The sequence below is a fragment of the Meriones unguiculatus genome, chromosome 11, assembly GCF_030254825.1.
Source record: "Meriones unguiculatus strain TT.TT164.6M chromosome 11, Bangor_MerUng_6.1, whole genome shotgun sequence".
NCBI lineage: Eukaryota > Metazoa > Chordata > Mammalia > Rodentia > Muridae > Meriones > Meriones unguiculatus.
The window spans coordinates 101253431-101270604 of NC_083359.1; the positions used below are offsets into that span (position 1 = coordinate 101253431).

The 17174-nt window shown below is 45.6% G+C and overlaps 1 protein-coding gene and 1 long non-coding RNA gene across 2 annotated transcripts in view; both read left to right on the top strand.

Moving 5' to 3' along the window:
• The window catches only part of LOC132646412 (uncharacterized), a 37350-nt gene extending 28397 nt beyond the window's left edge, over window positions 1–8953 (top strand). Inside the window, exon 3 of the long non-coding RNA XR_009584668.1 lies at window positions 8731–8953. This is a non-coding gene — a long non-coding RNA (uncharacterized LOC132646412). The remainder of the gene's footprint in view (window positions 1–8730) is intronic.
• A 422-nt stretch (window positions 8954–9375) lies between these two features.
• Window positions 9376–16523, top strand: Srp9 (signal recognition particle 9). The gene is made up of 3 exons (XM_021633625.2): window positions 9376–9566; window positions 13773–13841; window positions 16058–16523. The coding sequence occupies exons 1-3, from the start codon at window positions 9495–9497 to the stop codon at window positions 16175–16177; spliced, it is 261 nt and encodes an 86-aa protein (XP_021489300.1). The 5' UTR covers window positions 9376–9494; the 3' UTR covers window positions 16178–16523.
• The last annotated feature ends 651 nt before the right edge of the window (window positions 16524–17174 follow it).

Genomic DNA, 17174 nt, shown 5'->3' on the forward strand with positions numbered 1-17174 from the left:
GCAGCGATGGGACCCGGGCCAGAGAACAAGAGGGAGGGACTGAGGGAAGGTCACTGGCAGGGTCAAATCCCGACCTTTTCTTCCAGCGACTGGGATTTGAATTTCATTTTAATCAGATGCAGATGAAACCTATGGGCCGAGCCTCTGGAATCTCAGTCCTTGCCTTTGACCTCTGGTCTCTAGAACAGGCAGCTTGTAGCAAAGGAGACAGACCGGAGGGTGGCCTTGCTGGTCTCTGAGGTTCAGTCAGAACCTCTTTGTGCTCAACACCCTTGGGAAAGCACCAACCCTTAAACCCCCAAACAAGACAAAACACTCCAAGGCTTTTTCTTCTGTTATTTTTTGGGGTGTGTTGGTTCTGTTTGAAGTCTGTTTCACTTAAAGGGATTATTACTTGTTCAAATTATAAAAATATCAGCATTCTTGAGGTTAGGCACTAGACAGACAACTGGAGGCAGCCTCCATGCCTTCTGGGGTACACTCAGTATGTTTTGGAGGTGGGAGTGTACTCCCTAGCCCCTGGTGTTAGATACCCTGAAGGCTCTTATGCTGACTGCCCTTGATGCCCTTCCTTCCTCTTTCTTTCCTGCCCCAGTCTCAGCACAATCTTGAGGCAGCTCTGAATTCTGAGTGGTGGGTCTGGCTGGCAGAAGCAGAGCAACTGCCTATTCACGTACAAGACCCCGGGTTCTATTGTCAGCACAGGAAAATAAAAACAAGTAAAAACATGCCAGGCATGTAATCCTAGCACTCAGCAGGCAGAGACAGGAGAATTGCCACAAGTTTCAGACCAGCCAAGGACTACAAATCAAGACCTTGTCCCAAAAAACAAAGACAAGAACAAACAAACAAACAAACAAACAAACAAAAAACCCTAAGCACACAAATAGCCCACCACTATCACCACAACAATAAAGAAAGAGAATCCAGGGACTGTTGCATATGGGGCCTTTGGAGATCAGCCCTGGGAGGCATATACTTCTCCTGGCCCTTTGTATGTACACTGAAAGTTTATGTTGTCCTGGTTCATGACTGGCTCGCCTCCTGAGTCACCCAAACACCTGGGCAGGTAGGGACTGTTAAGACCTCTGTGGAACCATCAGTATTGTTCGGCCCCTTATGTGCATTTCGACCTCCAGGTAAATTTGACTGCCCTCACCCACCTGTGCTCTCTCATTAGCTTTGAGGCATCTGGTGTGCCTCTTTGGGTTCTCCGAAGCTCATCAGCTTGAATGGCACACCCAGGAATAGGTGCTCAATAAGTAATCAACACTGGATTGGGGGTTCCTGGCCAAGGCTTTCTGGTGAACGTAACTGTCGAGATTAAACTCTTTGGGTAAGGAGGTAAACAGGTGATGACACAGGACAGCATATGAACACCACTGGATGCACAAAGGTTCCTGAGAGGCAGTTCAAGGCTGATCTCCGTGGATCCACATTCAGTAGTCCCTGGATTTTGAGTAAAAGGCTGACATTGTCGCGCAAAGCTGGGTTCCTGGGCCTTGGAGGCTGGTCTCTTCAAGAAGGTCTGAAAGCTGTGTCTGCACTCGGCTTGGATCTACTGCGCAGCACTGCCCTCCTCTGGACACAGAGCCTAGGCTGCCTAAGCCCTTCTGCTGTGAGAGCCTCGCTCAGGTTTCCTCCCTCCTTCCTGGGGACAAGAGTGTTCTGGACAAACAGGTTTTTCAGTTGGCTTCTGTTAGCAGGTGTGTTTTACCCGGCCTGCCCCTCTGAATCCATGAAACCTGGGAAGGTACAAGAACAAAGTCTCCCTTGACTGCTGCTGGCGCACAGTGGGCTCTATAAATATTTAATTCGGGAAAATAAACATAGCCCCACACATTCTTGGCATGCCAGCTGCGCTTGGGACTATTGTAATGTCCATTAGAGGAGGAATTCATCTGAGCATCCACACCTGTTCTTAGTCTAAAACAGTTGCAGCCCTGTTCGCAGAAGACAAACCACAGGGAACAGAGGACAAAGATTCAAGCAGAAGTCAGAAACAGTCATTCCACCACCAAAACAACTTGAGTTTTTTGTTGTTGTTGTTTTTTCTTTTTTTGCTGTACTTGGGTGAAACTCAAGACCCCGTGCATACCGGGCGAGTCCTCTGCCAATGACAACAGTCCTGGTCCCCCTTGACACTTCACCTTGCCAGCTGTATCAGTTACTGTCCCCGAGGCTGGGATAAAGCATCATGACAAAAAGCAGCTTAAGGAAGGAAGGGTTTATAGGTTGGCCTCAGAAAAGCAGCTTAAGGAAGGAAGGTGTTATAGGTTGGCCTCAGTTTACGTGTAAGATCCAACAAGTCAGTGTGGCAGGAGCCTGGGGTGGCTGCTCACAGAACATCCAGTCAGAGAGCAGAAAATAACGAGTGTTCGTGCGCCGCTCATTTTGTTGTTGGTGGTTTTTTGTTTGTTTGTTTTGAGTCAGAGTATCTCTGGATAGTCCTGGAACTCACTATGTAGACCAGGCTGGCTTCAGATTCACAAACATCTGCCTGCCTCTGCCTCTGGAGTGCTGTGATTAGAGGCGCTGGCCACAACACCTGATTCACTCCATCCTTCTTATGCAGTCTGGGAGCTAGGCCTAGAGAATGCTGCTGCCCTCAGTGGCTGGGTCTCCCCACCTCAACTAACCTGATCAATATAATCCCCCCCAGGCATCCTCACTGTCTGCCAAGTGATTCTAGATCTCATCAAGTCGACTACTGAGATTAACCATCACACCAGCCACTGAAACTTTTTGGTTTGTTTGCATGTTTTGTTTTGTTTTTTTGAGACAGGGTTTCTCTGTGTAGCCCTGGCTGTCCTGGAATTTACTTATTCTGTAGACCAGGCTTGGGTTTAAAGGCGTACGGTGCTGCCACCACCACCTGGCAGAAATTTTTTGGTAAAAGATACAGAATTAAAGATAAGTAGCAGATGAAGCCAGCATGTACCAGCTCTCAGGAATCAGGACGATCTGTCCCTTGTTGTGGCGAGCTTGCTATCTTCTGTGTATAGGTATTTGTAAACTTGCCTTCCTAGAACTCACTTTGTAGACCAGGTTGGCCTTGAACTCAGAGATCCTCCTGCCTCTGCCTTCTGAGCGCTGTGCCTTCTAAAGGCCTGTGCCACCATGCTGGGCTGGTAATAAGTCTTAAGGAAACAGATATTACATTTGTTGCTTAGACATTATTATAATTTGCTGAGAAACTGTTTTAGTGTTGTGCCCAAATCGCAATACCTCAAAAGAGCACTACCAGGAGCCGAGTCCGTTGCAAACCACATAAGGATCTTTTTATTACAAATTACAAGCTGCAGCTTGGGCTCACACTCCCCACCACTGAGGTGTTGAGAGCCAAGAGCCCTGTGCTCAGGTTAGTTGGGGGATTTAAAGATTCTGGTCCCTCCCACCATGCCCAAGGCAGGGGTGATTCCTGCTTGACAAGCATCTATTGGTCAAAATGCTACATTTTGAAATGATTAGCTATAGGAAGGTCCCCAAACCACTAATGATCTGGTGTCCCTCCTTAGTGGGGGTGGGCCAGTTTCCTAGCAACTGTATCTCTAGTGGGTGGGGAAAGAATGCACTATGGCAGGTTCTTCCCCTCAGGGCATTACCGGACCTCACCCAGCTAGTTTAGGCCTTAAACTTTAATAACGGCTGATTTTCAATCTTTTGATCTCTCATTTGTCTCTTGGATTCAACTCAGGGTTAGCCCAGGACCTGGCATATTTGGATATATGAACCTCAAGTTCAGAGAAGAGGTCCGTACTCATCCAGCTGTCCTATTGCATGTGCGTGGTACTTAAAACCAATGATTGGCACTTTGGGATTCCAATGCCTAGGGGAGGCAGTGAAGGCTATCATGGTGCCAGGGCAACTTTCCATGAGGGCAAAGCCAAACTCTGGAGCAGAAATGACCATCTTATAGAAACACGATGAGGTGATTTCAGGGTGCATGTAAGATTAAGTGTGAAGGTTAGGGGAAGCCCTTTTCCCAGCAGAAGAGCCCATTGACACTAGGGTAAGGGGGTAAAGAGGGGCCATAACTACAGGGGTGACTTCGGTCTAGAAATAGTCTAGAAGTCTAAGATGGATGAATTTCCTAGACTGGGTTGGATCGTGTAGAATATGGCTGGAATAAGAGACAAGGACTTAGAAAACTTTATCACAAAACTCTGAAAGGTGAGGTGGGGGGACCTTGGCTACCTGTTAGGGTCTAGAGGTGCTTGTGACAGTAAATCTAAATCTTTATCATCCACTGGACTGGGTTTAGACTCACATGGAAACCCTGGGTATGACTATGAGGGTGTTTTGGGGGTAGACCCTCCTTAAATGTGGGTGGCTCCATCCCATGGCTGTAGTCATGGGTGAATAAAAAGGAAGAGGCCGCCTGAACACCCGCATTCTTCTGTATTTGCTTCCTGTGGACATAACTTGAGTAGCTGCCCCACTCTCTCGTTGCCATGACTCCCTATCACGATGGAATCTATCCTTAAATCCTGAGCCAAAACACTCTTTTCCTTCCTTAAATTGCTCTTCTCAGGCATTTTTTTTTCATGCATAGGAGAAAATTAATAGTGTTTGAAAGTGGGCTTCTCCTGGTCTCAGTGGAAGCAGAGATAGGGATCTCCAAGAGACTCATAGGAGTAGGCTCTTGTTGCAAGTAGGAATGGAGCTATCTTTCCATTTTGAGCAAAAGAACCTATGATGCTAGACCTTGTAGCTTCACTACAATTGGAGACATAAGTAAGACCTGGTAAGGCTTAGGCCAAACAGCTTTAGTAGTTGTTTTTTATTTTTTTATTTTTATTTTTATTTTTCCTGTGGAAGGGTTTTTTAAAATAAATCCAATCCCCTGGATTAACACAAGGATAACATCTGGAAAGAGTAAAGTCAAGCTTGAGGCTGCATATATCCTGGTAGTCAATGATGGCTTTACTGGCCTCTACCCAGAATGTAATATACTGGGATGGATAATGAGACTCAGAATTTAATAAGGAGAAGGTCAGCCTGGAGAAAAGATGTACCATAAATGACTCTTAAGGAGTCAAGATCAGTGGTAGTCTTGGGGGTAACTTGGTATCTTAAGGGTGTGAGACTGAGAGGAGAGTGGGCCAAGACTATTACGTTGTCTGTGTGAGCTTAAGAAATTGCTTTAAACGTTAGATTAGCCCTTTCTGCCTTAGCAGAATATTGAAGGTACTGGATGGGAGGAATCTATTGGAAATGAAATCTGAGCCATTATCAGACAGTAGGGACTGGAAAAGCCTAAGGCAAGAAATGATGTATTCCACAAGGGTGTTTGCTACCTCTGAGACTCTTTCTTGGTGAGAAATGCTGTTATCTGTCCAGAGAAGACAGTCTGTAGATATCTGCATCTTTTTCAATGAGTGCAGGTGAGTAATATCCATTTGCCATCCTTCTCCCTGCACAGCTCTTCTATGCTGCACAGAAGAAGAGGAGCAGGTTTAAGGACCTTAAAGTCAGAGCTCCACAGGTAGGGCAGGCTTTAGAAATGTACCACAATGTCTAAGGAATACTGTGTCTATGAAGACAGGCTCAATTCGAACTTGAAGGGATTTGGTTCTCAAATATATGGCCTAACGAGAATTGTTAAGGCCCTTCGTTGGGAGGATCCAGGGAGCAACAGCTTGTTTTCTGGGCTTTGTAACTATGCCTCTGGAGGGCTTGTGGTCTTTGAGACATGGAAGAGTGGAATTGTGAATTTAGGCAGCTGTAGCCAGGCTGTGGGCTACTTTATTGGGTTCTTTTTCCTACCTCCCTACACCACCCCTATCCCTTCCAACATCTCACCACTAGGTGGGAGAGAAAAATGAATAGAGGGGAGAGTGGGCATGGATCTCTTTTGTCCACTTCCTGTTGATTAGAGATGTCAAGTTCCTTGGGGCAACTCCAATATTTGTTGTCAGGATATCTCCAACCAGCAACCATTAGGAACCAGCAGCAGCAGCAGGGGGAATAGCAGTCACCATAAACCTTTACGGAGCTTTTGCATTCATACTCTTTCAAGAGTCCCCAGAATTCCAAATGTAAACTATCTTCAGTTGGCAAAATCATGCCCCCACCAGAGCAAGAGTCAAATCATAATCAGCTGCTGTGGGCAATCTGAAGCAGCCCCATATCCCACACCTGGGATTAAAACAAAAGCATATTCATATAACATAACTGGGTTTTTAAAGGAACTGAAATTCTCAGTACAGGCAGCTTGGGGTGAAGGCTTAGCTGCTTCTTTACCCTGGTGATCTGGCTGGTTGTTCCCATGACATGCCAGAATGGTCTTTTTGGTAGGCCTTGTGATGTATGATGCCATCTGAAATAGAAGCCAGGTGGCTTCCAGAAGGGTCCCAACCTCAGGAGCATGTTTAACCAAGGCATTACAGGCAGTGAACTCTGTCCAGATAGCTAGATAGGTGTGGGTCACATAGAAATCACAGGCTGAGTCTGTGCAAGCATGTCTTCATTCTTGCCCTGAGCTAGAGGGCTCTGTTGAGGGTAATTAGGTCTGCTGAAGGGCTGATGTGGAATTACTCAGAGGGAGCCCGATCCCATGCCCTCTGTGAAGTGCACTGCTGCATACTCTGGAAGTCTATGTCTTCTTCCATTAAACCACTACTGCTCATGAACCAGGAAGCCTCGGCTTGGGAAAGTGGGGAAGCTTGTAGATTCGGGTTAGTAAGGCAGGAAGGTCGGTTCTCACAGTAATGTTGTAGACAGCCCTTGGAATTAGTGTGATGGGTACTTCTCTCCCTGCTGCGGCGAAATGCCTGACAGAAGCTGCCTCAGGAAGGAAAGCTATTTTGGCTCAGTTTGGGGTACAGGCAGCTGGCCACACTGCTTCCACAGTTAGGAAGCAGAGAGAGGAATGATGGTGCTCTGCTCACTTTCTCCCTTTTAGACAGTCCAGGAACCTGGTTCACTCACTTTTTAGACGAATCTTCCACCTCCATTAACCTAACCTAGAAACTCCCTCACAAACATGCCCAGTGGCTTGTCTACTGGGTGGTTTAGATCCTGTCAAATATCATAGTAAGGTTTGGCAGTAGGGTTATAAAACCTGAAGTTTTGTATTAAGTTCTGAAGCCTGGCGTTGTTGATTCTGCCTTGGGAGAGATAAGTTTGGACTAAACTCCCAGCACTTGCCCTCTCACTCATATACATATGAAAACGTGGCTTTAGTAAGATTTGCTGGGACAAATCCAAGAGCTCTAGGGCACTAGGGGTTGAATATGATCAAAATACACTATGTACATGTATGAAGATGTCATAATGAAGCCCATTATTATCTATACTACTAAAAATGTATAAAGCCTTCTCTTCCAAGAGGGTCATTCTACTGGACTGTCTTTTGTCTTTTTTGCTTCTGTTCTCTAGGATTCCAATGGTCCCAACACATAACCCTTGTACTAAGCTGTGGGCCTCTACTTCAGAGCTTTCTTCAGTAGCTAATCCCCTTTTTATTCAAGAGTGACTTTAACCTTTGTATAGATGACTCAACTAACAAGCTAGCCTCCCAGAAACCTGAACCATAAAATCCTAAAATTTGAGGCTTTCAAATATCCCCTAATTAGATCTTCAGATTTCCTTGAGGTCTATCCCTCTTTCCTTCCTTCCTTTCTTTTTCTTTCCTCTCTCTCTCTCTCTCTTTCTTTCTAACCTAAGTATTACTACCTATTTAGCCTGGATACCATGATGTTCCCTTGCTAAGGCCATCATCATTCTTATTTATTTGCTTATTTATTTAAAGACAGTGTTTTCATTAGTAGCTCAGTTTGGCCTTGCCTCACCAAGTGAAAGACTGCCAGGAGCCTATCTAGACGGGGAGACCCCGCTTCCCAAGGAACAGCGAGACCAGCCTTCGGATGCAAGCCGCAAGAGGTTTATTTTGATACACGGGTACCCGGGGCGACCAAGCCTATCGGAGGACTTGCGCGCCTCTCGGTTAGGGTGACGGGTTTTTATAGGGCTCGGGAGCAGGAGGCGCAGTTACAGAAGCGAGAAGCAGTTACAGGGTTCTGATTGGGTGGTTTGAACAAAGCCGTAGTTAAGTTACCCAGAACAGGGAAGGCGGGAAGGCAGATTGTGAGCCAAGTCACGTACCCCCCGGAACCGGAAGGCGGGAAAGAATGCAGCGAGGTAGCTCTTGCTATACCACGCCTACTCTACATAGTGTTAACGATCGCTGCTATCTTTTGGTCTTTCACAAGTAGCTGGGGCTGCCCTCAAACTCACGACATAAAATTCTGTCTAGTCCTGTTTGCACAGTCCCAACTGCTTGAGAGGCTGAGACAGAAGAATCATTCAAACCTGGAGCTTGAGGACAGTCTGGGCAGCAAAGGGAGAGACTCTGTTTCAAAAAGAAAGAAAAGGGGAGAGAGGGGGTGGGGAGAAAAGAAAAGAGGGAAGGCAAGATGGGGAAGAGAGAAAGTCTCTACTCAGTGGTAGAGACCATGACTAACAAGCTCAATGCCAGCACAATACAAGACCTGACCAAAAAAAAAAAAAAAAAAAGCCTATTTGTGGGACCAGTAGTGAGGGTGTGTAGAGAAAATGAATATAAGGAAGCATGAAGGAGATCTTTGGTGGTTAAAGAAAAAAAAGTCCCATACATTGATTATGACCTTAGGCATGTATCTATATGCTCCCTGGGTGTGTAATGTGTGTATATGCATTTTTTTTTTCCAGAATTCATGACCATGTACTTTTTTTTTTTTTTTTAAGGGATTTATTTATTACGTATACAGTGTTCTGCCTGCATGTGCACGTGCAGGCCAGAAGAGGGCACCAGATCTCACAGATGGCTGTGAGCCACCATGTGGTTTCTGGGAACTGAACTCAAGAAGAGCAGCCAGTGGTCTTAACCTCGGAGCCATCTCTCCAGCCCTGATTATGTACTCTTAAAACCGATGTTTACTGCACATTAAATATGCCCAATAAAGTTTATTTTAAGAGCTATCCTGTGTCACAAATTTTCTGGAGAAAAAAAAAAAAGACTCAAATTTCTTATCCTAGCCGACGCCCTGACATGGCGGTGTGGCTTCCTTCTCCCCTTGCTTCCCTTCCTCCATTCCCTAAACACCTCGGCTCTAAAATGTGCCTAGGGGTCTCGCCCTTCTCTACTCCCGTATACAGTTTGCGTCGCCTCTGTGAGCCTCACTCTTTTGTTGCACTGCCTTTATCATCCATCATCCAGCCTGGAAAGGCTGCACAGGGACTACCCCTCCAGACCTGCAGGCGGCGCTGTGACAGCCGGCAGCCGCCTCCCCGCTCCCGACTCCTCTAAGCGGAGGCCCCACCCCCCGGCAGCATGCTTCCTGCCGATTGGACCGGCGCAGCCGCAGCTGACCAATGGCGGAGCACTAGTGCGCCTCCATCTTTGTGCCGCCGGAGTCCGGCGCCGTGGGCGGTTGTGGGAGAGGCGGGCCGTCGGTGCCACCGCGCCGTTCCTTGCTCCGCGGCCTGGCGTGTCGCCGCCCGGAGCCGCGATGCCTCAGTTCCAGACCTGGGAGGAGTTCAGCCGCGCGGCCGAGAAGCTCTACCTCGCCGACCCCATGAAGGTGAGTCGCTGGCGGGCGGGACGGCCCCAGGCGGGGGTCTTCTCTAGCTGTGGGGTGGTGGTAGCCCTTCCAGGAAGCGGGGCCGGCCCTCAAGCCTCGCCGCCCCTGCTGTCTGACTCGGAGGCCCACCGAGGCTCCGACAGTAACCACAGGCAGGCCAGCTCCGCAGAAGCGGACTCTGCGGTGGCCTGCGCCTAGGGGAACTTCCGCTATGGCTTAGGTCGGTTTACGTGTCGCTGAGGCTGGGGTTCCTCCCCCTGCACTTTCTCTTTCCTGTCCGTCACTTATTTTAGTGCCCCCTTCCCTTCCCACGAAGACTCGAGCGTTCCTGATGTTTATGAAATGGTGATAACTGAGGCCCCAGTTGGAAAACACCTCCTCCAGTCCCCAGGATAATGGAGATTTTTAGACTTTTCGGTGGGGCAGTTATCTTTTTGAAACCTTGAGAATGCTTGCTCCTATACCTTAGACATAAGTGCTTGCAAACGGCTTCATTCCCCAAAGCAAGTCTACCCATTTCCATTCGACCAATTCGGAGTAGGTTCTGTGAGACTCAAGGGTAAATTTCACCATCCCGTAAGGGTTGTTGAAGGTACGGTAGATGCATGTATTGTGAATATACCCTGTAAGAAAAAGGAGATGGAACAGTTAACAGATCCAAAGAACCTGGGGTCAGGGCTTAGTGTATGCCGTTTTAATGATCAAGATACAGTGTCAACTTTTCAAAGCTGTCTATTGGGGCTGGGGAAGTGCTCAGCATGCAGAACTCACATAAAGATGGAGAGAATGGACTCCATAAAGTTGTCCTCTAATCTCACACACTAGTAAGTAAGTAAGCAAATAAAATAAAATAAAATAAAATAAAATAAAATACAGTCAGGCTCGGTGGCACATACTTGTAATCCCAGCACTTGGGAGGCTGAGGCAGGCAGATCTCTGTGTGTTCGAGACCAGCCTGGTCTACAAAGTGAGTTCCAGGATAGCCAGGGCTACACAGAGAAACCCTGTCCTCCCTTCCCCCCCTCAAAACCAAAAAAGGTAGAGAATGGACTCCACAAAGTTGTCCTCTCATCACACACACTCACAATAATCTAAAAAAAGAAGTACATCAGTGCTGGCAGTGTGTAACGTAGTACTTAACTGCAGGTTTTTTACAAGAAGCATCTTTTATGTTTTTGGTTGTGAGGCAAGCCTTTAGTGGCCGAGCCATCTCTCTAGTCCACAGGGAACATCTTTTTAAAATGATTAATTCATTAATTCTTATGTGTAATCAGTATTTTGCCTGAGTGTACGTAGGTACTCCCAGTGCATGGACAGTGCCTGCTGAGGTCAGAAGAGGGCATTAAATCCCCTGGAACTGGACTTAGAGATGATTGTGAGCTATCATGGGGATTCTGGGAACCGAACCTGTGTCCAGCTGCAGCAAGATAAGCTGCTGTTAGTTTAAGTCGTGGGAATGGAATAGTGGTGCACTCCTATAATCCCAGCATCCAGGGTGCTGAAGAAAGGAGGTCAGTGTAGGCTACACAGTGAGACCCTGTCTTGAGGAGGAGGAGGAGATGTATTTAAAGGAAAACAAGGGATTGAAGGTCCTCTGCAGCAGGCTGAATACTGGGATTACAGGCATGTACCACCATTCCTGGCTTTTCATGGTGCCGTATGTTCTAGATTCATTCCTTTTTTTATTTTTGTGGTTTTGAGACTGGTTTTCTCTGTGTAGTCTTGGCTGTTCTGGACTCTCTTGCAGACCAGGCTGGCCTGTTGTGGGAAGTCAAGACAGGGACCTGAAACCACTACAACCATACTCAGAAGCAGAGAGACAACACAACGCTGTCCTATGCCTGCCTTAGTTCTTAGCCAGCTGTCTCTGCTCATACAGTTCAGGGCCCAGCCCACAGTTGGCTGTCTCCCCACCTCAGTTAACAGTCAAGACAGCCCCGCTCCTCATACCACAGGACAGATAAGTTCAGGCTCCCTTCTAAGCTGGCATTTAAAGCTAATTATCCTATCACTCTTAAAATTGAACTGATAGTTCATCAGTTTCATTTACAAAGTGATAAGAAATGGCAAAATAAATTAGGTATTTTTGAAATTGTGTAGTTTGTGACAATGGTGGCTTCTGGTACCTCCATCTGGTTTATTTCCCTTTCCCCTGCTTTGCCATTTGTTTCTCAGTTGAGCAATGTGCTGTAAGGTGGTGTAAGATTTTGTCCAGAAGGCCTGATACTGACAACAGTATAATTTTTTTTTTTAATTTAGTAAATGGCTGTTAAGAATATACCAACACACATGGAGTGGCTGTTTTTAAGAATGTGGTGGTAGTTGCATGGAAAATGAAATTAGAAGTGACCAAGAATTGTGATCAAAATATGTCTAGAATAGACAGGAGTGGAAGAATTTTACATTTCTAACCAGGTAGAAAATTCTAGTGGCCTACAAACTTTTGCTTTCTTATAGCCTTCTTTAGTTTAGTTTTTTTTTAACCCTCTCCCCCTCCAACTCCCCCCATTTCTTTTTTTTTTTTTTCCTGACCAGAGAATGATGTAGAACATGAACATTGTTCTCAAGTTCCAAGATGATTTGCTTTTTAAAAGATTAAGCTTGTCAGGTCTCTGAAGTCTATTTGCAAGGATTCTGCATTCTTTCCCCAGCACATTTAGTCTGGAACCCATACATATCTTTTCACCCTTTGCCACTCTAACCTGCATGCTTGAACTGAAATGCTATTGGTGATGAACTGAAAAAGAGCCTGTTCGTTGGGTCTGCCTTCCTTTTAGACCCTCCTTTATATTCCTGCCATAGCTGTCTGAAAAATCCTTTGCTTAAAACCTGTTCTTCATTGATCACTGAATAAAATCTCAGTTCCCAGCCACACTGTCTTGTGAGGCTTAATCATTCTGGCTTTAGGACTTGGTGAAACCACAAGTCTTAATCTGAAGACTACATTGGCTCTTTGTTCAGAATGCTTATTGTTTTGTTTTTTTTTTTTTTTTTTTTGTTCAGAATGCTTCTTACACGTTCTCCAATCTCCTCTACAAGAAAACATGTATTTTCTTTCTTTTTTTTTTTTTTTTTTTTTCCAAGACAGAGTTTCTCTATGAAGCCCTGGCTGTCCTGGACTCACTTTGTAGACCAGCTTGGCCTCAAACTCACAGCAGTCCTCCTGCCTCTGCCTTCCCAAGTGCTGGGATTCCAGGCGCGCACCACCTCGCCTGGTGAGACAAATTTCTGAAATGGTTAGTAACCTTATAACCTCAGCAGTGTGGAGTGCAGCAGGAAGAGCTACAGGTTGCCACACTGAAATCACTTTAAACTTGTGGGCTTTGCAGTCATGGGGGAGAGGAAAAGACTGGTGATTCTTGATATTCTGTGTTTTGTTTTGGGCGAGGGGTTGTTGGCTTTGTTTTTTGTCTCTTTGTAGCCCTGGCTGTCGTGGAACTCACTCTGTAGACCAGGATAGCCTTGAACTGAGAGATCTGCCTGCCCCTGCCTCCTTGAAGGCATGCGCCACCACTGCCCGGCTGATGTGATATTTTTAAAGTTACTTAAACAGGAGTTAGTGATAGCAAACACTGACTGTGCTCAGTTACTATGTTTCCATTTATCAAAAATGAAAGAAAATGTTCATAGACGTTGGAAGTGTGGGCTGTTGCAGAGGGGTTTGCTAATATGCAGATGACATGCCTACTTAACTGTGGATTAGCGAGCAGCAAAAAGTGTCCTGTACTCGGTGCTCACTGTTGTCAGTGATTCTGGCTTTGGGAAAAGACGTGGAGACTTCTTTCCCGGTGGCTTCCTTTAAGTAACAGAGGTAAAGGCGGGTGTGCGGTGTGTGCTGAGTGGTCTGAGCACGCCTTCCCAGAGGAGCATGCGCAGGTGCAGCAGACTGCCGGCAGCCCAGTTTCCACAGGGACACATTTGGGCTTCAGCCATTTCTGCTACTTACCACCCCCTTCCCTTCACTCTTACTGGCAAGAATGCATCATACACACACAGCTATCTAAAGTATAACTTACAACAAAGAGAGTGGAAGTGCTGGCTGGCTCTTCCCCTCTACCTCACTTCGTGTTGAGGTTACATGAGGTGTGCTCAGGTGTCTGGGCACTCACTCTAAAGAGCCTTTGCATCCCAGTTGACCGAGTTGTTTGTGACCAGTGCCATCTGTCTGGTTTTTGTTTTGTTTTTAAATACATATTTTTATTGCAGGTACGTGTGGTTCTCAAATACAGGCATGTTGATGGGAATTTGTGTGTCAAAGTAACAGATGATTTAGTTGTAAGTATACGTTTTTGTTTGTTGCATTGGGGGGTTAGAGTTGACCACTTGTTTGAAATTGTTTATGTAGAGTTCATGCAGGTGACTTACCGGGGCACGTATTGTACCTAAAGAACTTCTCTTTTCTTTTTTAAGATTTTATCTAGATATCTAGATACCTATCTATTTAAGTGTGTGAGTGTTCTGTCTGCATGTATGCATCATGTCAGAAGAGAGCATCAGATTTCAATATAGATGGTGGTAAACCACCATGTGGTTGCTGGGAATTGACCTCAGGACCTCTGGAAGAGCAGACAGTGCTCTTAACTGGTGAGCCATCTCTTTCAGCCCGTGAAGAACTTTCAAGAGCTGTTCTTTTAGATCAGCAAATAACTAACTGGCCTCATGAAGGTAGTGTGCCAGCTGTGGCCTGACAGTTGCTTCTTCAGACCTAGACAGAGAAGCAGAGACTAAAGTTGAGAGGTTTCCTTTCTCATGAGAAGTAAATGATATATATAGTTTTTGTTTTTGTTTCTGTTTCTCAGACAGGGTCTCTCAATGTAGTCATGGCTGTCTTGGAACCCTCTATGTAGACTAGGCTGGCCTTGAACTCACAGTGTGCTAGCTAGTATCAAAGGCATATGCCACCATGCCTGGCTGTGGAAACGATATATTTGAAAAACCAAACCAGGAGCTTGTTACTGTCTCTCTCTGTCCTCTCCTTCCTCCCCTCTGTTGGCTGGTCTCATGGTGTGAGTGCCACAGTGCTGTGGTGGGAGCTGACGCCTGTGCTCTCATCCGTTCATGTTCCGTTTGGTCTCCGCCACTTGCATCGTGAAGACCATTCTCTGACGGGAAGTTTTAGCCCTGTAACTTCACTTTATGTTGGCTTTGCTTTTCTGCATTCCTGTCTTTGCTAATTGTTAGATATTTCCCCATGAATACTGTTCTTTCCCAGTATTCTGGTCTTGGTTATCTTTTGTACCACTTTTTTCGAACGGTCCATTCGATTCCTGCAGTCTGGTACTTCTATGTTCTGTCTGCCTGCAGGTTTGTGTCTTTGGGCCCTGTCTGTCTGCTGGGGCTCTGACTAACTCTGAAGTCAAGTACTACATTAAACACCAGTCAGGGTTAGCCTTTCCAGAGTGGAGCGGATCAATTCTTCTGGCCCCTCTTCTTCCTGCCATTAAACGTGCTGTCACCCACCTGGCCAGAAACCTGGGCTGGTATTTTCCCCTTCTTTTCTTTTGTTATGCCTATTGTTGGCTTGTTTGATTCCTTACTGTACCATACATACACTTGGTTGGGCATTTGGGCTTGATATCTTGAGCCTCTTCTGTCCCTTCCTTGTCGCCAGCTCGTCATCTTCACTGACACACTGCAGATTAGGATCATACAACTTGCTTGGTTTAGAATTGTCTCCCAATGGTACCCTTGCTTTTAGTTCATCTTGAGCACTGCCAGTGATCTTACACACACACACACACACACACACACACACACACACACACACACGCACACACACACACACACACGCTTCCCTCGCTTTCAAGGGCCTGCCACACACTACATGTATTCTACTACTGAGCACATTCCTAGCCCTGCCAGGATGATTTTTTAAAAGTGCAAACTTGATTAAGTCCCTTTAAACATAAAAAGCCTCTTAAGTTTCATCCTCGTGTCTTCTCTAACATTTTTTTCATTCGTTAAGAGACTATTCTCTCAAGTAAGAAATCTATAAATCCAACTTAGTAATAAAAGGCTTTTTGTTTGTTTGTTTGTTTGTTTGTTTTTCTGATGCAGGGTCTCCTGTAGCTCACGCTGACCTGAACTTCCTTTGTAGCTGAGAATGATCTTGAACTTTAAAAAAGTTTTTATTTAATTTATTTTAGGTGTTTGGGTGTGTTGTTGCATCTCTGTCTGTGCACCACATGCATGCCTGTCGCCTTAGCAGTCCAGAAGAGGGTGTCAGGGCCCACAGAACTGGAGCTACAGGTGGTGTTGACAGCAGGATTTCACTTGCCATGTTTGAGCGTTTTCTAGAAGAGTTTCTTTACATTTCGTCTGCAGCAGTGGCACCAAAATTACACAGGGAAAAAGCAACTGCTGGGTGACACCAGGGAGAATAGAGCAAAATAAAGGCAGACAAGACTCCCAGATATTTGGCCACTTACTTGCTTCCTTCATTATTAATATCTAGTTTTGCTTACTTTGTGTATCTTTACATTTTCTGACAGTGTTTGATGTACAGAACAGACCAAGCTCAAGACGTCAAGAAGATTGAGAAATTCCACAGTCAGCTAATGCGACTTATGGTGGCCAAGGAATCCCGCAGCGTCTCCATGGAAACAGAGTGACTGGTTGGAAGTGGAGACTGTTTGTTATGTTCTTGGGAAGTAAATAGCTTTTGAAACCGAGAAAGCGTTGGGAAGAAAATATTTATGTAACTGAGCTGTCAAGCTGAGGGACCAGCCTGTGTTCTAAGGTTTGCTTTAGAGTAGGAATGTCAGTTTTTCAGTTAAAAAAACCTTTATTTTTGGAAACTGAATAAGAAATACCTTAGAAACTTTTTGCAGATCATTTGCTGTTGGGCAAATATATAATTTTTCTGGTAAATTCATGTCAGTAATTTATAACAAGAAAAGTTAGTTTCTTCTAGATGGTGTTTGTTTAAGAGGAAATAAAATGTAACCTTTTGCTGCATTGGTATGTTTTTTTTTTTCGGGCCTATCGTGTCGGAGCCATTTATAGTCAACACATGGTGCCTGGGATTGTCTGCTCCGGGCTGCACCTGACCGGTGTTGTGGAGCAGGTCTGCTCTACCTTTCTGGCCAGGTTCACACTGCATTTGAATGGAAGGATTTGCAGTGTCAGCTCAGTGAACAGAGCCGGATGCAGTTCTGTGGCTGGGCAAGCGGAGTCACGATCACTACAGTGTGCAGAATACTCGCCATGAAGTCTCCTGTGGTTTCTTAGAAGGGTTAAGGGGTGCTCAGACTGAACTAAAGTAGTAAGTGCAGCATGCCTCTCAGAACTCTTAGTTTCTAAACCAGAATCTCTGTTTGTAGGTAGCTAATGTATTGCTAATCTGACTTTACCATCTAAATGTGAAGTCCCTGGTTTCTGCTCAAGAGTGAGGTTAAGGTACTGCATTAAAGTATTTGAGTAACATTTTAACCTGAAATGTTTATTAGTTACAAGAGTTTTAGTCTGTTTTACAGAGATCAGTAAATAAAATATAAACATGCTGTTTTTGTTGAGATTCTGAATTTCTTGTATAGGTTCCTTTCTTTCTCTTTCTTTAGCTAGGGTCTCACTAGCCCTAGCTAGTCACTCTGTAGACCAGGCTGGCCT